General features: G+C 41.0%; 1 protein-coding gene across 3 annotated transcripts in view; it reads right to left on the reverse strand.

Annotated features, from left to right (window-relative positions):
- Window positions 1-24,799, reverse strand: part of adarb1b (adenosine deaminase RNA specific B1b) — a 103,245-nt gene that overhangs the window by 5,669 nt on the left and 72,777 nt on the right. For 2 of the 3 annotated variants that reach the window (XM_070838246.1, XM_070838245.1), the window contains 6 exons: window positions 9,824-9,898; window positions 5,824-6,749; window positions 3,447-3,561; window positions 2,329-2,497; window positions 1,944-2,095; window positions 1,077-1,245 (listed from right to left, as the gene is read on the reverse strand). In XM_070838246.1, the coding sequence (XP_070694347.1) occupies window positions 1,077-1,245; window positions 1,944-2,095; window positions 2,329-2,497; window positions 3,447-3,561; window positions 5,824-6,749; window positions 9,824-9,851 (1,559 nt within the window). In that variant the 5' untranslated portion in view covers window positions 9,852-9,898. Of the gene's footprint in view, window positions 1-1,076; window positions 1,246-1,943; window positions 2,096-2,328; window positions 2,498-3,446; window positions 3,562-5,823; window positions 6,938-9,823; window positions 9,899-24,799 lie in introns of those variants that run through there. The other variant, XM_070838244.1, reaches the window with a different exon arrangement.

Consider the following 24,799-nt stretch of genomic DNA (forward strand, 5'->3'; position numbering starts at 1 on the left):
CTTGGCTAATAGCTGCGTCATGAGAGGGCAGAGTCACAATCATCGTCTTTTCCTCACCGCTTCTATATATATATATATGTATATATATATATATATTCACTGTTGCCCATAAAGTTGGAATAATTGTTCAACACCCCCAATTTTGTTAAAGCCTGAATACACAGTTTGCAAAGGTTAATTGTGGTTTAAGTTTCACTGTGATATGTTTGGAAGAGTTTGATCAGTAAAGTTGAGAAGATATACACTTTATTTATCAGGAATAAATCACATTGTCACAATCATTTCTTGAGAAGAGGTAAAAAAATATTTGATTCCAACTTTATGGGCAACAGTGTGTGTATATATATATATATCCTTCTCTTAACCGTAAAGGGTTAATTTCATGATGGTCTACATGAAGTGTGAACTGTAACTGGCGTCAACTTTAAACTACCTCATGCTGGCTTGGCCAGAAAAAAACCCACATCACTATATGTACGGCCTCCACCCTATTTTGCCCTCTACTGACTTGGATCGCTCCACTTTGGATGACCACAAAAAAGAAAAAAAATCTGAATTACTAGTAGCAGCACTGACATGCTGGAAGGGCAACAACACTTCACAACACAAACTCGCACAGCGCAAAACAGCAATCGCAACACAGTCTACGTCTCCCTCATCAAATACACACTCGGCGATCAATCACTCTGTGCGCTCGGACAAGGTGTTACGATCCTGGACAGAGAGGGAAGGAGAGGGTGAGGAGGAAAAAGGGTTTGTGAGAAGAGTTATGGAGAAGTTTCCTCGTTCATCACATGGGAGGCACAGTGTTGCCTTGAACATGGACAGAGACTAAAGACGCTATGATCTGCCTGCAGAAATGCTCCAGGGACGGAGGATCCATCAAGTCAGCCGTCCCTGACACTCCCTGAAGAAAATGATAGACTTGAAATGACGAAGTCAGGATATACTGCAAGTCGTCTCTGTACGAGTAAATAAAACTCATAAAAGGAGTGAACATGAAATATGTGCACTATTTGGCTAAATATGATTTAAGTACAAACGATGAAATGTTGAAGTATAATCATCCAAATTACCTTGCGATCTTGTCACTGCAGGACATGGTGAGTAACCTCTCCCCCTGCAGGACCCCGTCCCAGGTCTGGATGGTGTTGCTGGACCTCACAGGGATGGTGCCCTCGCCCGACTCAATTTTGGTCCTTAACTGGCCCCGTGCTTTCCGGTTGGGATGTCTGTCCCCTTGGTCTACACGAGGCGGGACGGGAGGAGAGGAATTTTAAAAAAAAAAAGGAGAGAGAGGTACTTCCATAAAAGCAGAAAACTGTAGGAGAAAGCACGGACTAGATCCTTGTGTCAAGACAAATGTGTCAATCAACAAATGATTGTAAAAACAAATATCTACTAAAATGTAGCTCCTCGACATCAGAGAACGCAGATTCCAAGAAAAGAAAGCAAAAAACGACTCCCTCAAAATCACGACCTTTTATTTATTATTATGTTATCAATGTTTTCTGCTGTTCCACCAGCAGGCGCCATCTATTCAGTGACTAATTGAATGTGGCTGTTTTCTATTCAGTCTGCCATGTGCGACAGAAAACACTTTGACAAGAGTAAGAGGGAGGTTAATCAGACAGACAGTGTGGGTGGGCTGGGCGGGAGAAAGACTGATAGAGACAGACAGCGAATGACAAAAAGCTCTAATTACTAGAGCCTGTTTAAATGTGTCTGTAATGCGTATTTGGACATCGGAGTAAAATTCTAATTAAATGAAACCGAGCATAAGGGAGAGGAAAACTTAAAGATTTAATTAAATATAAAAAAAAAAAAAAAAAAAACTGAATTGTGAAGTAAGAAGAGACCGAATCAAAAGCGCGTCGGCTGAGCTGGGGAGGAGAGATGGTGTGATGGCGGCTGGCGTGACGCAGCGAGTGGCTGTTCCGTACCTTCCACCCCGGCCTCGTGCGGAGAGAAGATCCTGGCGTCTCCACAGGGCGAGGTGCTGATGTAGAGGTGGAACTGAACGTTGTCCTTTAACCTGTAGCCTCCCTTATCGCACTGCACAAATATCGACTTCTGGTGGTCCTCCTTGGTGTTGCTATGGCGACAGACAAATGGAAAATTTAACACGGGGCTAACAAACAGCAAAAACCTTTTGTCTGCATTTCTTTTTCATTATGGCTCCTTTAACTGGCCTTAAATAAAAAGACCTAAACACAGCAAGGCGCAGAGTAAACACGTTGAATTAGATCATCTATAAAAGCAGCCTCCCAACACTCCGAGCAAACCATTGAACAGTGCTTGAAGAAAACTTTTACATCACCCACTGACCTGAGAAAGAACTCCAGCTCGGTGTAGAGGTACCTGATGAGCGAGCGTCGGGCGATGATCTCAGCGTGGCAGTCGTTGAGTGCCAGGCCGCGGTCGCTCATGTACTCACCGTTGATACATTTAGTTCCCGTGGAGACACAAATGACCTGTGCTTCCTTCACATCTGTTCCTGTTGGGGTTAGTGGGGGCAAATTAGGCAATGGACACACACCCTGTGCTACTGGTCTAAATTGTGTTTTAATGTGTTGCCCTGATGGGACAGAAAAAAGTTCTGCTTTGAAAAATAAACTGTGTTAGCACTTAAAGTATCAAAAGTCACAGTACAAGATGCACAAAAATGGCCACTGTGTTATACTACTGTTTATTATATGATTAGATTGGCAGTACTGTATTTTACAGTATGGTTGGCCGATATTTTACCACTCAAAGTGTTTTTTTTTATCACATAGATGTATGACCCTCACTGGGCAGAGCTTGACACTTTTCACATTCATGTGCTGGAGGGGGAAATTAGCCTGTGCTCAAATTCAAAAATGATTTTGTGATATCACAAAGGCTGGAAGCCAAATATGGTTCAGTACCCAGCTTACACAAGTGAGATGTGGAAACTTGCAGCCTCCAGAACACACACACAACGAATGAACTTTTCACTGAATAATATGGTTTCCAGCAGTTTTAGTTTTATGAAAAATATTTGCAAATTCATAAATTGCAGATTTTTCAATGAAGATGAAATAGTTACTTTAAGATTTTTCTCTTCTCTTTCATTCAGGTACAAATTATCTTTCAAAGTGAGTATTTTACGTCATAAACCATGTCTGGAGAAGATCTGTAACTATGCCACATGCTGTTGGGCTGTCTAATCTATAACAATACTAAAATACTAAGGTCATCATATTTATTTGCATATAACTCATAAATACTGCTGCATATGTTGCAAAAGGCCATTTATTTCTGAGGAAACATTATTACACTGAGCAAACTGAATCTGAATACTGTCGTCTCGTCTCTATGAGCCTCGCAACCTGAATTTTCCTTCGGATAATGCTTGAAAATTGACTGCAAGTGTTGTATTTTGTCAGCATAAAACCACCAACCGCCTCATCCCCCAAATCTACCTGTTGTCATGACGACTCCTGCTAGGACTTTCCGTCGTGCATGGGGGGAGGTGAAGTTGTCTGTCAGCTCACTGAACTTATCCACCACTAGACGAGAGACAGCATCAGCCAGAACCTGAAATCACACACACACACACACACACACACACACACACACACACACACACACACACACACACACATACACGTGCAAACACAAACTTGTGTCAGATGTGTCAGCTTACAAAGCGCATCTGATGTTATCCTCCCCTAGAGCACCATGTACCTGTCACAGTGTTCACATTCAGCTCTGAAACAAGAGTCAGAGCGTTGAAACGAGAGCAAGTGAAACTGGGTTTGACCCCCTGAGGTGTACCTAACCGTCTTTCAAGCAATGCTGTTTGAGTTTGGCATGACAGTTATAATTTACATTTCCCTTCTGACGGTGAATCATAAAAAGCAAAAATCAAACAAGTAAACCCGAACAACCGATGTGAACAAAGTGTTCGGCGACATTCCGCAAGCTTTTAAAACTCCAGTCTAAACTCTGGGGCAATCTCAAGTGAACTTCACACATCTTTTGTTCTTGGACGGCCACCTCCTCTTGCCGGCTCCTTATCCATTGCTAATGTGATGGAAAATGACGACAACCAAGTGGAGATATGACGGCTGGATGACCACAAATTAAAGAGATTAGTCCAATATTACTTCCCTGCTACTTCGGAGTCACCCACTCGTAGCTAGAGCATTTGACTTTGGAATGAGAAGGTCGTTTATGGTTTAAAAATGATTGTTAATCTCTACGGGTCCAAAAAAGTGGAGGTGCTGATCATTTGGACAAAAAACTAAAAAAATCTCCTTTCGGAATGAGAAAAACTATAGAATGCGGAACTAAAGTTAGCATGTTTTTTTACAACAGCAGTGGACTATTTTTCCCCATTAGTTCATTGCCAGATGGAAACTGGCTGTAGAAATAAAATACAAAGTGACAGAGAATTAATAGAGCAATTACTGGGGGCGCTATCGTTAAAATGGGGTTCTTGTCGAATAAATCAGTTGACAAGCGGATAGAGTTAGTAAAGAAGAAAAAAAAGGCTTTGGGAAGGGGATTGTTGACAGTGTGTTGTGCTGATTAGCTTTGCAGACTGCGTTATCTCTCCTCACACACTGGCATGGCTCTGACAGTGACCTCCACAGTAGCATCAAAAGCAACCACCTGCCCTTAGTCCCTTCGCACCTGATGCGAATGAGGTTTTAATGATAACCTCGTAGAGCAGCAGAGTTTGACAGGTGCACACAAAATTCAAATCCAGGGGAGGTCCATGCAGATTATGATAAATAACAATGCTTGTATGTTTAGTTCTGGCTACATCTTCTGTCAAATATCTGACGGTTGACTGACTCACTATCTTCTTAACCAAGATGAAAAATTGAATATAACTTGGGGAGAAGCAAAATATGTACCAGGCACTGGCATCTTGATTATCTGTGTGACATGTACACCTCCATGTGCTTCTAAATCCTGTCTCAGTTTTGGGGATTTCAAGTTCAGTCATTTCAGTTCTGTCATGAAAATGATGTGTCTGATATGCCGTCCAAGTCTTTTCAAAATTGGAAAAAGTACATTTTTGATCTGCTGTTCTCTTACTGTTGTATTAAAAATACAAAAATGTAACTTTGAATTGATAATAATTCATATTTTAGTGTCTAGAATTTCTTAAAAATGAAAGTTTATTTCAATGTGTCCCATACTGACCTTAAAATCAAAAGCCTGGCATTGTATCTACAAATTCATTAAACCATTTCCAAAACAAATATTCGACAGTACGACAGCATGTGAGGAAGTGCTCTGTATATCCTTATGTTCTACAGATCAGTCCTCCTCTTTCAAGGCACCCTTGGGGTGTATTGCCATGAATCTAAAATATTCATAAACTGTGAAGCAAAACAAAGTATAATTGGGTTTCTTTTAATTGTGATGGTACTCTGATGGACAAAGTCTTTTTTAACTATTGCCAATAGAACTATGTTATTATGAGCTTTTGAGAAAAGAGCATTTGAGAAAAACTTGATATTGTACATGATGTGGCTCAATATTGCAACCTTTAGAAAACAACACGGTCATTCAAAACAATTCATACTTTAAAACTGCTTGATGCTGAGTAAACCTGAAAACTTGTGTCTTCACAATGGAAATAAATTTAACTACTCAGCCAAAGTTTAAAAATGGTTTTAGCCTTTGCAAATCACTACAACCTTAGAAAGATTATGGCTGATGTCTGGTGGGATCCTAACTGCTGAACATATTCATGAAATAAATCAAATGGTTGAGTTTCTGTTCTGATCTGTTCAGATTCTAGATAAGCATGACGATCTATGAAGAAAATGAATACCTTACCTGGGGTAAGTGAAGTTGCAATCCCTCTCTTGGTATGGGTTGCCGGGATGGTGTCTGGTCTAGCTGCATGTTGAAGAGAGCTGACAGGGCGGCCTGCGCTGCCCGGGCTTTAGCCAGCTTCTTGTTGCGTCCTGAGCCTTCAAACGTCTGTGCATCCACAGTTACTGACATCACAAAATTCTTGGCATGACTCTCCCCGCTCTCTGAGACAAAGTCATATTTGAGGCCTGGCCTGAGCTCATTGAGGATCATGACTGGGTTTTTGCCACTGGAGGGCGAGCTGAATGCTGATGGAGGGGGCAATGGGGCCTGGACAAGGTTGCTGCCAGGTGGTGTGGGCAGTGGGTACTCCCCTAATGAGTTTAAGGAGCTGCTACCATTGGAGCCTACATAGAAGGATTCTTCAGGTGCGGCCGGTGTCTCAAAGCCATTGAAGAGCATGTCTGGGAAGTCAGCTTGGTCAGATGTAAAGTCTGTGTTTACCGTCAGTGTTCGACCCATGGCCAGGTGTGCCTCAGAGGCATTGGGGAACTGGACGAAGGAACGCAGTGCTTTCTCAGCTGCATTTAGTTTTGCCTTCTTCTTAGTTGGGCCCATGCCCTCAAACATCTGTCCATTGACCTCCACGGTCATGACAAAAACTGGTGCATGGACTGGTCCTGTTTGAGACAGCAGTTTGTACTGTAGACCTGGTTTGATTTCGTTCAACTGCATCAGAGCATTCTTGGGCAGGACTGGCCCTGGGGTTTTCTTGCGCTTTTTGGCCCGGAACTTTGAGTGTGTGTGTCCATTGTTTCCCTCCTCTAGGGGGCGCTTTCGGCTGCCCAGACCGCTTCCATTGGGGAGCTGTTCAGCCACTCCCACTCCGTCTTTGCAGGACACGTTGTCCAGGTTTCGGTTTTCCTTAACATCGGTGCTGCTCGAACCTGCGGTGCCCAGAAAGAGTAACTTACAACGCCTTCGTTGCAGGATCTTGTAAATGCAAAATTTATAGATTCCTTTATCACTCTTTGGAACTGAACCAATGATTTGTGTTCCTTTATCAAAGCAAGAGAGGCTGACTTTTGATTTGATTGAACATATAACACATAGTATTGCCATTACTACAAATAGTAGAACACCCTCAGTACATCTACTGTTCTCAAAGATATAGCAAGTTCTTAGAGATGTACCTTGGTAATCATTCAAAACAGTGTAGTGTATATTTTTTGGACTATATTTTGGATATATGGTAATTAATGTTGAAATTAAGCTCTTACATTATCTTCATAATTTAAGCTGTAGTTATGGAAGCTTGCTGTTCTCTGGGTAAAGTAGGAGGACTACATTTTCAAGTAAAACAACTACTGTGTACTTGCACAGTGTCATGGGTCTCAAATGTAAATGCATACAAATGTGAGCACACATATCAAAACTTGACATAGACACACACGCACGCAGAGCTGTTCCTCACCCACTCTATCAATTTTTAATCGCTTGAGTGCCTACAGAGAAATTAGCTACATTCTAAGTGTTCAGTTTTAAACTGCAGGCTCTGAAATATACTGTACTGGGGAACACATATCACAGAATCCAGTTAGCAAAGTGGATGGAATATTGGCAAAAATTTTCATTTATAACATCCTTCAGCAAAGGCTTGATAGGTTACTCCTTGCGGTACTCAAGAGAAAGAGAGGCCGCAGTGTGCATGAGTGGGACTGTAGGTCGGGTTTGGGGAGTGCAGGGGAGGAGTGCAGGGGGAGGAGCTGAGGACCAGGCAAACAGGAGAATACATCACAGAGGCAGAAGGAGTAGTCTCCATCTACTGTAGGATCCTAAAGGCTTGACTGGTGACACGGTGGGAGATTAAAATGCTGTTTACCCGTTTTACATAGGATTTTGTAAAGAATGACTGTCATATTCAAAATGAGGAAGATCGGAATTCAAAATCTGTTTCTAATGACGTGCCATTCATAAGACCCTGCGCCTCTGAGATTCCCCCCATGGAGCTTGTCAGAGAACACAGTGTTTCAGGTTGCAAAATGTACTGACATGCCGTTACCATCTGCATACGACAATTGACATGTGTAACCAAGAAAAAAAAACAACGAACCACTTATTAAGATCAAGAACACAAACTGCATGTCCTTCAATTCAGAAAACATGCAATAGTGTTTGGTGTGTGCGTGCATTCTGCAAATTTGTATTCGAGTTTTGCAAATAAACAAGGAAAACTATCAACTATCAAAAAAGTGATAGGTGAAATATGTGGGACACAATCTCAGCCAACAACGTTTTACCACCACAGATACTGCAGCATTACTTGAATCATTTTAGCTGTGGTGGAAAACTGTTGAAATGAGGACTCTCATTCTACATGAATTACTTTAAACTATAAAGCATGTAGTAATGTAGCTTATTATGTTTCTCTGTAAAGGATGAAATAGATAGAACTCACAGCTAATGGAAATTTGATTTCCATTCAATTTAATGCATAATATACTGTACTTGCATACACACATTTAGCGATTAGTGCCTCTCTTAAAAAAAGTTGTATTTGAGGGGTAAAGGGAACAACAAGCCAATCAAAAAAATGTAATGACATACTGAAAAGTCTAGCATGCTGCACAGACAAATACAGTGAATTTAATGGCACACAGAAAAAATTGGAGCTCCCATTCTCCATTCCAAAATGCATAAATCGATGTTGCTCATTTTTTAGCAGTATAACTTTTTGCAGGATGATGGATATCCACTAGTACACCAGAGCCTAACACCTGATTTGACGACCAAAGCCGTAGAGCGACAGCCATGATACCATGCATTTAATTATGGCACACAGACATGCAGTTGTGGTCATTATCATGCCAGAATCTGTGTAATCAGCACCCGTTAGTTATGCAAAGACAAACAATCCCATATGCTTGGATCTTTGAGCACTTAAATCCCCTGTCGGGGCTGCATGAGCCACAAAATGCAGACAAAAATGTCTTTTATTACGACTTCATTTTAAATGTAACTTATTTGTTGGGCTTTTGATTTAGGTTGATTTGTGTGATTAAAGAATCTTAAGAACTGCTAAGGTTGTCACATGAAAGTTAAAAACTATTTCATGTTTCTCTCTGGGGTTCCCTTGGTATTAAAGAAATGGGCTCGTATGAGATTGGACTGTTTTATCTTCAAATATGTCTTCTGACTTAAGATGTAAGAAAGAGGCTTCAGAAGCTTTGTAAGACAACAAAGACTATTTTGCGACTGTTTTTTTTTTTTTTTTACTTTAAGATATCAACGTGCGTCTCCTCAGAGCAAAACCACTGAGTATGACACTATAACAAGAATGGTTCAGATTAGGGCACTGCAAGGATGACAGCTCTCTTTTGAATGTGAACTCAAAATTGCTAAGGAGTGGGAAAACACATTCAATTCAATCATTTCCGTGCCTTCTGAGGCTCCCATACTGAGTTCAAACCAAAATGTCTAATTAAAGTTCAATAAACTGGAGTGGAGAGGATTTTCTAAAGAGAGTAATGGAGGTAGAGGGAATCTGTTATATAACCTGAAGCCTCTCAGATGTAATGATTAGATCTTGTCTGAAAAGTTTCAGTAAAATCAGTGGCTTGTTTTTATGTGAGTATGCACTGCACTGTGTCTTGGTTCAGGTAAGGACAAATGATAGCTCCCATCATGGTCACAGAGGGGAAACTAAATGAGAATATAATCAGCAACACAACAGATAGAAACAGTAATTTTTTGTTTTTCAAACACACTTTAAAAAAATAATTAGAATGTATGGGTTAGATTGGCATTTATTTTGGATACGTTTGCGTTGTATTGCATGTTAGCGTTATTTAAGCGAGCAAAATGTGATCACACTGATTACACATCGGAGAAGGACATGAGGACATACGAGGGAAGACATGCAGGCAGACAGAAAGTAGGGAAACAAAAATATAGGCGGACATTTAAAAGTAAAGGGTAACTATTGCTCGGACTGAGATGAGAAAAATCAAAGTCAACTCACTCATATTCTCCTCCTCATCCACATCCATGGTGACAGGCTTGTTCTGACCTGAGAGCAGCCTCGCCCCCAATGCACCTGAGGATCAGAGGACATAAAGGTGGACTGTGTAATCACGGAGAGAGTGACACGCGTGCACAGAAACATATTCAAGGACCTTGAGTGGCTACAGCGATGATAAATTTCTTGACGAACCAGCGCGCATACACAGAGAAAAATGCACATATTGCAGTGTGTAAGTAACCTGTGATGTCGGCATATAAATATTCAGAGACTGAGAGATATCAAGGTGAGAGAGGAGGCCGGGGCTGACAGGCCTTAATAGCAGGAGCAGTCTATTGTGACTTTAATATCCCTGCGATTAGACCTCATTTCCCACTGCCTGCTGAGAGATATACAGCCAGTGACATGGCCAACCTACTCCATTGCACACACACATACACATACTCCCAAGGTGGAGAGTGCGATTAAAGCTCCATTAAGCAATATTTTTCACACTACCATAGAATCCAAAATTTCATGCAATCTGAAATGTTTGCTCATGCTGCCAATTACACTGACAATGAACACCAAAACTTTGCGGTTATATACAGCAGGCTTGGATTCTCGTCATTTTAGGACCAAAGCCATTCAGTGTCGCAAAAAAATCAAAGTGGTTTAAATGTCAAGCTAAATAGGTTATAGGAATATAATTCTTATGCCCAAAACCATGAAAGCTGACTTGACTTTTGACCCCAGTACATCCTGTTACACTCATTTGACACAGGGCGGTTTGTTGTATTATCTGCACTTTAATGTCAGTAAGTGCATTGGGATACTACTGAAATGGGCAATGTATTGACAATATCTTTACGATGGACAACACCATGAATGATAATAAAGAAAATGAAGATGTAGAGCATACAATGATTTTTGGACCATCACAGCCATGGATGTTGGCTGGCTACAATTTCTACCCTGATATACAGTTGAGTTCTTTTTTTTTTTTTGTCAGTCTTCTGCAACTGGCTCTGTTTTGCCCTTTTATATGGTTGAACCCAAAGCAGCAAATGAGCGGCTCATTTATAAAGCTCAATGTCCAGTAAGCCTTCTTTCCAGCCTTCCTGAAGCTTATGGTCACATTTTGACGTGGTGTGTCAACTTGGCCGTCTCTCTCTCCAGATGTAAATGGTTAGTACTTGTATCGCACTTTTAGAGTCTTTTCAACCACTCAAAGCGCTGTAACACTACATTCACATTCACCCCTTCACACACTATTCATACACTGGTGACAGGGGCTACCATGCAAGGTGCCAACCTGTTCATAAGTAGAAGACTAACCCTTCATATGTCACTGACACACTGAAACACCGCTTAAGGAGAAATCTGGGGTTCGGGACAACAGTAAAGTTGCCAAAACCAAAACAAGGAGCTGATAGATGCTAGAACATTTAATTGAACTAAGGGGGATTGCAGATTTGGGTGGTAATCCTCTGTGGGTGTGCCATTTTGTACAAACTCTTTGATATCATATGCAGTCATCTGATCTACTGTTAACAATGAAATATGAATTAAAGCAGCTTTAAGCATTGCACTCACTAACACACTGTTAAACCCCCCATGGAAAGAGCAGATGAATAAAAACGATATCATCTTTTTTTTGTTCCACTCATTCTGATTGTTGGTGGATTTCACATGTTTTATGCTGGAAGTGGCTAATGTAGCCTTTAGCCTCTAGCCTCAAAGCGAGATGAGCGGCGGGCTACAGACGTCTGGTCGGCTCACTCCACACCCACAGATTTTTTTTCATTTTCAAAGTAGTTTGTAGTATTCAGCCCTAACTGACGCTGATTCAAGTGAGGCAATTTATCAGATTTAATGCAGCTCCCTCTGGAGCCACAAAAGCTTTTATTCAATGTTTTGAACTCTCCAAGACCTGTTCGCAGATTTTGAAGTGTAAAATCAGTGAAGTTCCTCTTAAACTCTCTTTCATTGTGTACTTTTGTAAGCTGTACTTTCGATAATCACTTCAGCCTGCTGGATAACAATGCACAGATCTCCAAAAATATTCCTTCAGTAAAAAGGCTTACTTGGAAAAGTTGTAGCGCTGGCTCACGCTGTACTGCTAATTATAGAATTAGCAGTTCTAAGAAAGTTTCAACTGCAAAGACTTCCCCCATCAGTCTCCACACACAGCCACTTGAAAAGTCATAGAGCGACAAAAAATATTGCTGAGAGCAGGGCAGATGAGTGCAGACTGATGAAACAGACTAACAGAGTAAGTTAGATGAGAGAAAGAGAGAGTTAAAGCAGCAAAGGGGGCAAAGGCAGAGAGGCGACGACACCAAGAGACGGAGAGAAAGCGGGAGAAAGATGGCATTATGATATAGAACAGATTGTGCTGATTGTACTCTCTCTCTACCGTCTTCCATCAGTGCCCCCATTCCTCAGCCAGACACTTTCTTAAGCTAAACTAAATGGGCTAATTAATCTGGGCTAATGGTGGGTGACAGCAAATATGCTAGCACAATTATCACACTATTAAAGATTCATATTCCAACCCATAATTGAAAATGAAAAGGTGGGGTGAACGGAGGATGGGTGGGAGTAGGTCCGACAGAGTGGAAGATGAAGAGTAATTTTTCTCAGGTAGCAGGAGCCAGGTGCCCCAGCCCCCACATGCAGAAACTACAAACCAAATCTACACGCTGGATTAGTTACACTACTTACAGGTTGTTACTTATTGTATGATGCTCTATGATTTTATGTTTTCAGACTTAAAATTGTTGTGTTTAGCTTGTTGGCGATGAATATTTTTAATATCTTAAATTGGTCTTTCACTTTAGGGTATTTAACTTAACAGTTTTCGACATTTTTTAAAAAGCTTTTTGATAACAGACTGACAATCAATAAAGCAAATGGTGTGACAAAACAAATCTGGTATTAGTGGCTGTCACAAGCCTGTAATAACCCCAACTAATCATTTCATTGGGATTGAATGGGCGGCTGACCTGTCTGCGTACCCACATACCTGCCTACGTGCGTGCACTCTGGCTGTGAATTCATTGTGCATGACCACCGTCTTCCACAAGACGAGTGAGACTTTTTGACTAAAGCTAGTGGATTAGACGCAAGAGGCCAACATTTGAGCTGAGGCTCAGCGACAGACTATTGCAAGTTACCCAGTATGAATCACATGCCCACCGAGCCGAAGAACAGGAGAGAGCCACGGCTCCCAGACCTGTGTACTGCAACAGACTGTTAAGCGACATAACAGCACAAAGCACACCCTCTGAGCCGAGTTCGCAGTGACTATGGACTAAAGAATAAACAAGAGACCCGGCTGCAGAGAAAAGGCGGACGGTCCTCTCAGCACCATCGTGGACTCTTCCTCCAGCAGTAGTGAGGAGGTGTGTGTACATGTGGTGTGGGGGAGGGGCTTTGGAGGGAGGCCCTGAGAAGGGGGAGGGGATTTTTTGGTTGGATACTTTCGGATAATTTCGACCTGCCTTTAATGACGTGGCCATATGTGGAATTGGGCAGCTGTGGACAAATACATCAAATTTGTGGCCAAGCATAAAACTTAATATCAAGCGAGACTGGTTCTACTCACATACTTCTTCCTCCAACACACAAAGCTGTGTTGTTTAATCAGCATGCAATACAAATGTGCCAGTCAGTTTTGATTTTCAGATGAGACCGCCTTGGTCATAAACCTGTAACTATTCCTGAAATCAGGTGCAATCAGTAGGGAGAGTCCCACAAAGAATTCATAAAAAGAACGCATGAGTGTGTGTGTTTGTGTATGTGTGTGCCTTGAGAACTGAATCTGGAGGTAGATGGCTACGCAGCCCTAAAGGGCACTGAGCTTCAGAGGAAAAAAAACCTGGTTACTGCATTCTGTTAACTAAAATGGAAACTCAAACACATGTGCTGAGTGAGATCCATGATACCTATTAAAATCAATCTATAATGTTTAAAAATATACAAGAGTCAATGACAAAATACGTGGACTTCAAATTCTTAGAAATGAAGACATGACTGTTAGGACAGATTAGGGCTGTTCTACAGTAAATACACAGTGTGTTGTGTGGGTGTTTGTGGCTTCACATGTATCAATGTAAGTGTATCTCCTCTCTCTGACAAGGTCATCCAGAACAATTTTAGCCAAATGCTGAATACGAGTGGTAAATTAGGGTGATCTCAATCCAGATGTTTAGAAAACATATCAAGCTGTCCGAGTTGATGTACGCATATTCTTTTTGGAACAAAAGGAGGTATTTTGCTCCTGATGTTTTGGGGGAATGTGTATTGCTGAAACAACAGGATGAAATTTCTCCAGTATTGGTAAGAGCAAAGTGGTGCCTATGCAGGTTGGACGTGAAGGACTGACACATGGTGTGCTATCAAACAACTATGATGTATATAGACGTCTCATAGTCTACATACGGCAATAAATAGACCTGTGACTAGGGCTGTTATGGTGAAGGAATTTCTACTATTAGTAATTAGCGTGGCATGCAGTAATAGTGGTTTTAGCTTGTTAGTTAGTTTATTACTTGTTTTAATTGCCTGATTCATACTGATTTTAGTGCTATAAAAATAAGCTTTAATTGTTAGCTGTTATTAGGTTTTGTCAAAGCTATGACTTGCGGCTGTGATCAAGATAATAGCATGGAGGCTCCTGAACAGGTGATCACAGCTGCAAAGACTATTGCACTCGGAGCCTTTTGCTAAAAGGGAACTCAATAAAATAGTACATATTGTTGCTTATTAAATGACAAAGATCACACTGTGTTAAATAGACAGGCCTACTCAGGCATTTTCTTGTTGGTGCACCTCAATCCACACCCATGATGTTACTGTTATTGGTTCTTCCATTTTGGTGTGGCGACCCAAGCTCTCCTTTATGCATTTCATGAACACTAATATCCGCCTGAAGTCCCGCTACGTGTCCCTGCTGGCTACGGCTGAGCACCAGCTCTTGCTAACTGCACACATCAGCAGCACCAGTCCCATATTAAGGTGTTGTGCAGCTGTCGAAGGGGCCATTGAAGTCGTACGCTTGTCAGGGCGGACATCAGTAGCACCAGTCACATACGGTATCTGGAAAATACTATATTATTATTGAGGTTGTGGCCTTTGCTTGACATCCACCGCAGTTGGCTTGTCAGTAGAGTAACAGCCCTATATGTAACACATTTAGACCACAAGACAACAAAATTGCTCAAGAACATCTAACAAAGTTTTCTGAAGGTACTTTTCTTTAAAATAACAGCCATTTTGGGCATGAAACCTGCAAATATAATTTGGACATTTGCATGTATGGGGATTTATAAGCCACTGGGAAATACAAGGCATGATTCTAGATAGATTTTGGTATTGACCATTTGTGAACACACAACAGAAAGAGTGGATTTAAAGTGAATCAAAAGAAGTGACAGTGAGGGCTGCCCACCTTCTCCCTCCATATGCATAAATGATACTGCGTCATCAAGTTGTGAGACGGCTTGGTTCCAGGTAATTCTGAGTGGACGCCAAGGGAGGCAGGGAAAAGAGAAAGATGAGAAAGAAGATGAAAAACCTCAAATTCAATCTGGCACGGTGAGAGGGACTGAGGGGAAATAAGGTGGTGTTGATTCGTCTCTCATCCCTCGCTTGCGCTGTGACGGAGCGATAGAGCATCGCCACCATGCCGGGAGAACCAGCAGCGGCCAACTGACGGGAAGAGGCGGGACGGGCGGGGTGGGGTGTGGGGGAGCGAGGGATGGAAAGGTAAAGGTGAGAGAAGAATAGAGGACGAGAGATAGAAAATGCAATCCTATTCCAAATAAAAAAAAGAATCATTATCTCCTCTAAAACAGAAAGCGATAGAAAGGTCTGCCCTTGGCAGGCTGTGGGGTTCAGACAAACTGCCTAGGAAGACTACTAAAAGAAGTCAGATTTTCCATTGGAATAAGTTCAGACCATCTTCATTTCTTAAGAAAAAAAAAAATTGCATAAATACACTTGTATGAACAGCTAACCTTTAATAATTAAAGAATAAAACTGAAAAAGTCTAAATCTATTTTGGCATGCACCACGGAGAGTACCTCCCCCTGCAACTGAATTGTTATGCGTTAAAAACTTTGAAAGGTAACCTGTCATGTACGCTTTGCTCATGATGTATCGTTTTGCTGTATTCACTCAAACTCGACCTGTCCAGGTAATTAACATAACAATCTTAAGAAACGTACGCCCAGATTTGAAAGGGCAGCACGTTGGGGGGAAAAATATAGTTGTGCAGTTGCTTCTTTTTTTAATGTCTTCTCATTGCGTGCTACACGCTGAGGCCATGGTGGCTCTTTAGAAGGGGATATCATTCCATCTGGCCCCAGTCTCAGTGGAATAATGTGATTATTTAGGATGCTCACTTTCTGCTTTTCCTAGTCTCTGTAGGACCTTATCTATCTGACCTTTCACTGCAAATGGTAAGGGACAGCTCTTAAAATGTTCGGGACATGGGTCTGCTGTGAGTAGAAGTGTGGCTTTTGCAGACTGTGTAGCTTAACTCTGAATAACACTGAGTGGCGTGTTTCAGTCTCCTGTACTCCTTCAGATTGTAGCTTTTCCTCTACATTCAGCCTTTTTATTTGGTGGCCAGTCAGTTTCATCTGACACACACCAGACTGGTCTAGGTATTGCTAGAGTCGCTGGTGGCTTAGTGTTCTGGCTTTCATAACGTAATAAAGAATAACTTTAAACTGTCCCTATACTTTATTCATTCCTTTGTGTATCTTATTTACATTGCATTAAAACAACACAGAGGTAGGTGAAGGGTAAATAGATAAATAATAATATCAACAATTAAAATGGTTGAACAATTCATTAGTGAAATGAGGTCCTAAATTGGCCAAGACTGGTCCAACGTGCATATGACCATCAATCTCTTTTTATCTATCTCAGTGCCAGCTGTCCTCCTGAGGGACTGTGTTAGTGCTGTACAGCACTACTGATCACACACTGTGTGCTCTCAGCATCCCTAACTAAATTCACTAACATGCTTAGCGGCACTATTTTTACCTGACTGTAGCTTTTCCCACTTTTGCTGCTATTTATTCCTGTTGATCAGCCTCTTCATTTTTCCCTCCGCACACCTCTGACACACTGTGCCCTTTAAATGACATTAAATTAGTGCAGTGATTTTTACCTTTGCATCTTTAACACACCTTTTCCCCTCTCTGTTGCACCCTAGCTTGTACTTTGTCAAAACTCTCTATTTGCTCCTCCATTTTCCTTAGTTGTTGCATTGGCTGCGGTTGTGAGCATTTACCTTTGACGAGTCTTGATCACCTGTATCCTAATTATGAAGCTGAATGAGAATCAGGTTCATTTCCAGGTAAGTTTTGTGTGAAGGGCATCATTGAGTCCTGCACCTGTTTCCACTGGCCAGTGTATTGTACTGCTAATCTTTGTGAGTGACTCAGTTGAATCTGACATGTGTGAACTATTAAACAGTTTAAAGCAATCATACTTCTGTGTGCATTGGTTATTCATTGGTCTTCTAAAAAAAACATCAAGTCAGGTTCATTGGTTCTGTGTTATTACTGCAAACGAGTGTGTTGTACTTTGAACTTTGTACTTTGTGTGCATATTTTGTAATAGTGAACATAAAGGACGGAAACTAAATTGTTGGTCGGAGCAACTAATTCATACAGCGAAGTTTATCCAAAAAGAAATGTCAGTTTGTTTTCTCTCCTCTGACCTACAACAGTGGTGCTGTAGAGTTCAGCAGTTGTGGTGAGCCAAGCTAACTTATGAGTAAGTCCTGAGAGAAACTTTTAGCACACTCAGGTCAAAAGGTGGGTTGCTAATACATGCGTGGGAGATAACCTAGTTGGGTAGCCTGGATCGAACCTATAGAACAGACTTTAGATAGAATAGATGTAGATAACACGCGTCTCTCCCACCCACTGCCTCCTACAGTAAGCTAAGGCTGAACCCGGATACAACGCAACTCTACTAAAAGGGACACAAGTCAACACAGTTGTAATCTGTATCAATGATAACATGGCAATTGGCCCACTGATGGAATGGTGGTGTCTAATTGGTCCATTGACAAGATGATAGCCTCTGCAAACTGTAAACTCGAGTTTATAGTGTCATCTCACGTAAAAGGTTTCCTTTTTGCTGTGATTATACTAACACTGGGGAAGGCACTCAGGCTCTGAAAACACTTTACTTTAGTCTTTCACCTTTCACTCAAGCTGCTGTTTGCAGGGTCCAGTGTAATTGAAAACAAACTTATTTTAAGAAAAGTCCACAAGCACTCCGCATGCCTGGCATTAAATGGCACCATTTGTCAGTAGAATGCAGACAGACCCATTTAACGCAACTCTAATGAAAATAACCCACTTGCATCTTACTTTTTGGATGAAATTACTAGTGCGCAATTCATTCAGCACTTCTCGCCTCTCATAATTTTTCAGTTTGCAGTGTCAGCAGAGAGCTTTGGTGATACTACCTAATGCTTGGGCCCAGCCAGGAATCATGTTATTGCACTGAGTAATTCTTGATTGTAATGATTTTCTCACTATTTCAACTTTTGAGATTATTTTTTTTGTATCATCCACTACTTGTTTTATCTGCAATTACCCTTCACTAAAATGATTCTGTACTCCTCATGTTTTATCACATGCTTTCCTAATTATTGTCTTTTGTCATTTAAATGTATGCTAATGAATAAATCACAATGAAAATACAAAATAATATAAAAAAATAGTGTTGTAATAATTTGATGCATGTGTCTTTGAATACATGTACTTTTATATAGTTGTATATTGTATCGCCTGCATAGACAGGCAATAAACATTTAGTACGTTTAGTTTAGTACGAGACACAGCTGTAGTACTAAACCTAAGAACCATGCTTTCAAAACAGACACGTTTTGTTCTTTTCCAGGGCTGTTTATATTGAAAAGTCCCCCCCAACACAGAAACATAGAATGGTCACGACTGAGGAAAAAAAAAGAAAAGAAAAAAAAATCTGTGGGCATCCTGAAAATATCAGTATGATCATGTGGTAGTTGTGGATAAAAATCCAATTGGAATACCATACTCACTACATCCAAAGTGCTGGATTGAATGGCCATTTCTTTTGAATAACTCACCCATGCAGCTTTATCAACTAAGTTTGCAAAGTCAAACAAACTGAGAAGCACCAAATTAATATTCAGAATGGCAAATCTTTGTAGTACAGCCACGTTTAAGAATTTTTTTTTTTTTTTTAAACAGAATTTTTGGAATAAGAGAATTGTAGAAAGAGTCTTTGTGAATGAATAACCAATGAAGGTTTCAGGGAAAATCCTCTGAGGACAGAAAGCATATTAGATGCCATACAGAATGAAAAAAAAAGACTTCTTTTGCAAATCGAACTGAGAGCTAAACCCATCTGGAAATGACCTTTACAAATCTTATTCTGAATATCCACTACTGTGAAAGGAAATACCTCTTCAATTAACTTACCAATAAATTACCTGTGTAATTCCTGAACTGCACAGAAGGTCCTTGAGCAGAGCCACTAACACCATTCCAAGTTCATGTTCTTTTTTAAAAGAATTAAAAAAAAAAAAAAAATTTAGTTTAATCCATTATTTATTACCATTTTACCTTTTAAACCAGTATCCTAGTTCTGTGGTATATTGATTGACAACAGTAATTTTATCATGAAGAAAAGCTGATACAAGTGTTTATTAATGTATTGTCAAAAACTATAACTCCTCCTGTGGGGAGGCTGTGTTAGTGGAGGCTAAACAGATAAAGCCTTACGATATAGTGAAGCACGGTAATAAGATATCTGTCTTCATAGGAGTAGAAATAATTGTTCACAAATGCCACATCTTAAAAACAAAGTTGTCCTTGTAGCTGCGTACAACTACATCATAGTGTGTTGTAACCCATTTGTTAACCATTCCACCTGATACTGCTGTCTGGTTTACCTAAAGATGTGTCAGTCATTAGTAATTCCACAGCATCAAGTGCTCGGTCATTTGCAGCAGTCGACTTGGTTGCTTAACTGACCGCTCGGTGTGACAGGCTCTCTGGGATGGTATCGGGGCTCGCAGTACAATGCCAGGACTCGCTGGCTAATGGACCAGTGCAGAGGCTCAGCTGGGAGTGAAGAGGGGAAAAAATGGGCATTGCCCTTGCACACACGCTACCACTTATCACGCTATCACTTATTCAACGATGCACTGCTCAGATTGAGTTTTGCTATGTGTGTGTGTGTGTGTGTGTGTGTGTGTGTGTGTCCTACTACTACAACTTCAACACATGAAAACTAACATTACATTTGCAATTTATTGGAAGTTGGGCTGCAACTAATGATTATTTTGATTATTAGTTAAGCTGTTGATTATGTTCTATATTCATCTATTAACACCTTTTTCCATAAAACCGAGTTATTTAATTTACCGTAATATATGTTGTAGAAGAACAGCAACATACAACAGCAACGTATATTTGACAGACTGGAATCAGTGAATGTTTTGTTTGAAAAATGCCGATTATTGATGACAAAAATAGTTGCTGATTAATATTCATTCAATCAAACATTTGACCATGGAGAATTAAGAAATGGCTGCTAAACATAAAGGCTGTTAAGTTTAGTAGCTTGGTAATTTTTAGTATCTCACTGTGGTTAAGAAGCTCAGCTGGATACCTACAATTCAAATGTAAAAGACTTCCAAAACGTGAAAATTTGTCAAAACTGAGAAAACGGAAGTGCAGGGATGGAGGAAAGAGGAGAGAAATCAGCCTTTTATTGTGTTCCAGACTTTAGTATCTGACAGTCGGTCGTTTGTCATCATGGACCGCTGATGGTGAGAGAAGGGAAAGGTGGAGAAAGCAGAGGCAGAGAGTATCAATATGAATTTTTTATTTGATGGGTTTTATGGGAGATTGCGTTTCAGGAGGCTGGCGGAGTCAAGGTTCATGGAGAAGTGAGAGGGAAGGGAGTGAGAGGCCAAGTTATAAAGGCCAGGCGAGGAATAATGATGTGCCTTGCACGTGGGGAACACACAGCAACACTTTTGTTTGCAACATACTATATACTATTCCCTCCTATATGTGAATAAGAAAGCTGTAAATCAGAAGCTCAATAACACATTTTTATCATTCAGCTTGAAGCTGAAAGCTCCCTCGTTCGTTTTTTTTCCCTCTTAAAAGCCACGCACGTCTTTTCGCACATATTCTTTCTCTCCCACACATGCATTACAGACTATTTCGTACTTCTTTTTTTTTTTTCCTCCAACAATTTCACACACACACACACACACACACACACACACACACACACACACACACACACACACACACAAACTTCTTAGGCTGGCTTCAGGTGTGGTCATAAATCATCAGAGTGAGTGGCTATGATTCCCCCAGCAACAGCAGGGTTTGGGGGGTGGGGGTGGGGGGGTTTGGCGAGGTGGCTGCCCTCACTTCCTGTGTCCATCAAGGCCAGAACGACTGACTGCTCAGCCTCTGGGCCCCAACGCCTCGCACACCGCTGACATCAGCGACACAAACACACATAATGGTGTGGATAAACACTTGTAGATGGACGCAAGCGCACTCTGCCTCACCTACACACACACACACACACACACACACGTAGCCAAACAGAAAGAAAAAAAAAAAAGATACTTGCTTATGTAAAACACCTCCCCCTTTATCTTATTTCAGAGTCAGCTTAGTTAATATTATTCAGACTATGTTAGCGATCACATTTGTACTATAAACATTTGTTGCCACTTTGGTGTTTTTCTAAAACTTCAGGGCTTTTTCAAACCTTAACGCTCAAACCAAAGTTTTGGATTGGTTTTGGTCTTGCTACATTGAATAAATTTGATAGCGCTTATCTTCGGTTTCCCACAGCAGTTATGCGAGCGCACTAAAGAACTATACATCACCTACATGAGCTGTGTCTCCTTGCAATAGATTGGTTTGTAGACCTCGTGAGTCTGACTTTGGCCTTACCGTACAGTAACCTCTCTCTTTCCCCCTCAGGAAACATTTGCACATGCATTCGTGGACACACTAATAAAAGCACAAATAAACCTTCTGACTTTAACTCCCACGTACAAAATGCTTTTTTGAAGACCAAACTGCTCCCCAACCCACCAACCACATGCACATCCATGGACAGAGTCTCTTAGTATTTTCTATTCAACATCCACTTTATTCTGTTCTATTTAAAGTGAGACACATAGTATGAGGACAGATACAGATTGAGGTAGGGACCAAAAACCTTCACCTCCAAGGAAACCAGAGGTAAACATCTGTGTGCACTGGCTTTATATGGTGCTTTTTATGCTGTGCAGTTACAAATGGTGAGGAGTCTGACACTTAGTAAAGTGAATTCCAGAGAGATTAGACAACTGTGTTTTGGCCTGGAGTAAGACTATCACGGAAACATTTAAAAGTTAGTCGAGTAAATCTCTTAAACCTACCCGTGCTGTATGGTGTTGAGGCCAGCGTGCCTTTTTAAGGTAGCACAGAGTGCCTAACAAAACTAGTTTATTTATCAGAGGACGAGTTTCCTCTAGATGTTTTGGTTGTGTGAAGATATTGATTTGCTAGGTTGAGTTCACTGTTTAATTTATTTGTGCATTGACTGAGCTCCTGAGAGCTCCTGTGTTACTTTGTGCATTGATCACCCAGCACTAGGTTGGATATAAAAGGAAATAAAACAAAACAGACCAACTCATACAAGAAGCCGATTATTACATTTCTGAATATTTAATAAAGTTTTGAATTCTTGAGTTAGCGTAGGTCTGAGCTGAAGTTTGACAACGGAAAACTTAGGAAGAAGTGAGTTTACTAGGTCTCTGTAGCTCACTCCTCCTTCCTGCTAAAGGCTCTGGGCTATAATAGCCGCTACTAGCATAACACTCCTGAATTTCCAAACCAAACTATTAAAGGTTGAATTACAGTGGAGTTACTGAGGTGCACTGTGGGTAACGTAAGCACCAGGTTTTGACAAAGAAGCCATAAAGATCATTGTAGCAAGAATGTGCACAGACTTCTGAGGGCAAATTTAAGCTGGCCTTGAGTTACAGGTTGGCAATAGATAAATACAGGAAGGTGAGTGGGTTGTATGTCTATCAGCAATATGAGATACAAATATATTAATATGTATCTCAGCATAACATTTATTATAGATGGTAAAGATTCGAGCTGCCAGTTACTGGGCGACAGGCATGTTAACACTGTTTTCTGCCTAAACCAAATCAGGTTAATTAGTTGGTTTAGGCAGAAAAACTTCCTGTAGAGGGACATGATGAGTGATAATTACTGTAGTCAGAAATAACAAGTGAACTAAATCCTTAATTAACCAACCACAGTCGTGTATTCAACAGAATTATAACCAAACACTGACAAACAAAGAAAGTAGTTAAAATGTGTCTTTCATAAAACGTAATGCTACCAGTGGACAAACAGTTTGTTTGCCAGGAGGAATAACTGGAAAAGATGGAAAACAGAAGAGCCGTTGTGGTGACAAAAACCCAGAGCCGGAGTAAAGAGCGGAAAAACAGATCGAACAAGACCAAGAGTCCAAAATGAGGAATCGAAGATGAGGGGGAGGAAGAGATGAAAGGAGAAAAAGAGGGGGCAAGGAAAGGGAAAGAAAGTGGACAGAGACAAATGGCCATGGGAAATGGCTGGTGCTGGAGAGCCCGCCTATGAGACAGCCCTCTCAGCAGCCCTAACACAGACTGATAGGCCCACCGGCTGCGCTACCACTCCAATCCATTCCATTCCTGGCTGATTCTTCTTTTATTCTCACCAAATATATATATATATATATATACACATATACACACACACACACACACACACACACATATATCACATCACATCTGAAGCCATATCAGACCAGCATGTGGTATCAAAACAACGTAATGTTATTTTAAGCTGCGGGCCTATTTGTCATTTATTGTGAATAGTTTCATTTTATTACCATGACTGTGTTTGAAATTGAGCTGCTGGGAGACAAGAATTCAAGGAGTTAAAGAATATTTTATTCAACGTTGACTATCTATATGATCTACAGTCATGCACAATAGTAGAGAGGTGCAGGAATTGATCCTGTGAAAGATGCACAATGAGTAGATGGGTGAGATCCACAGATGCAGCAGTGAGACTTAAAAGTAGAAGATGGGGTGAAATAGAAAATAAAGAAAGAGAGGGATACAAGGAGGGATACAAGGATCATTGTTAACTGTCCATATATGCGGTTAGGTAAGTGAGTGGTACTGTCGCAATCCCACACTCCCATTACTTTGTCCAATAAAGCTTTGGCAGTCCGGTGATTACCTCAAGAAAGCCAGAGAGGAAGATTCTTAATAGAAATGGGATCAGAGGTTTTTTTTTTGTGAAGTCAGAACCTTCCCCGTCTCCCTCCCCCTCTCCGTCGCTTCCTCAGGTGATGTCTCCAGGCGCTGACCAGGTAATGCAGCGTAATGGAGTACATGTGTGGGTGCTGGTGGCCTAATGGAGAGGGGTCGTGGCAGAAAGAGTGCCTGTCGTGCTGCCTGATTGAAACTGATGGGCCAAGGTAAGGGGGGTACAGAGTATGGCCACCCAACATGGCCCTCTCTGTCATATCAAACAGACACACACATTAACACACACACAGACACACACCTTGGAGTCCATTATTCAATTTGGCCTTTCTAATGACCAGTGAATTAGGCTGCCAGAAGCGATTTGCCTTCTGAGCCCTACTGCTGGACGTACATGCTTTTCTCCACTCTGCATATCAAGAGGCAGCCATTCAGACACTGACATCCAATAAGCCTCCTCCAATCAGTGAATTTAGCTGGATGAGGAAGGAATCTGAGACAATGAACGCCTGATAAAAACGGGGTGCATGTAGCAAGATTGAGAAGTGTGGTCTATCAGCTTTAGATTGTGGCTAGAAAATGGTCTGCATCTTTCCTCTTGGTTTTTATATAAGAAT

Source organism: Pempheris klunzingeri, chromosome 10, assembly GCF_042242105.1.
Source record: "Pempheris klunzingeri isolate RE-2024b chromosome 10, fPemKlu1.hap1, whole genome shotgun sequence".
Lineage (NCBI taxonomy): Eukaryota > Metazoa > Chordata > Actinopteri > Acropomatiformes > Pempheridae > Pempheris > Pempheris klunzingeri.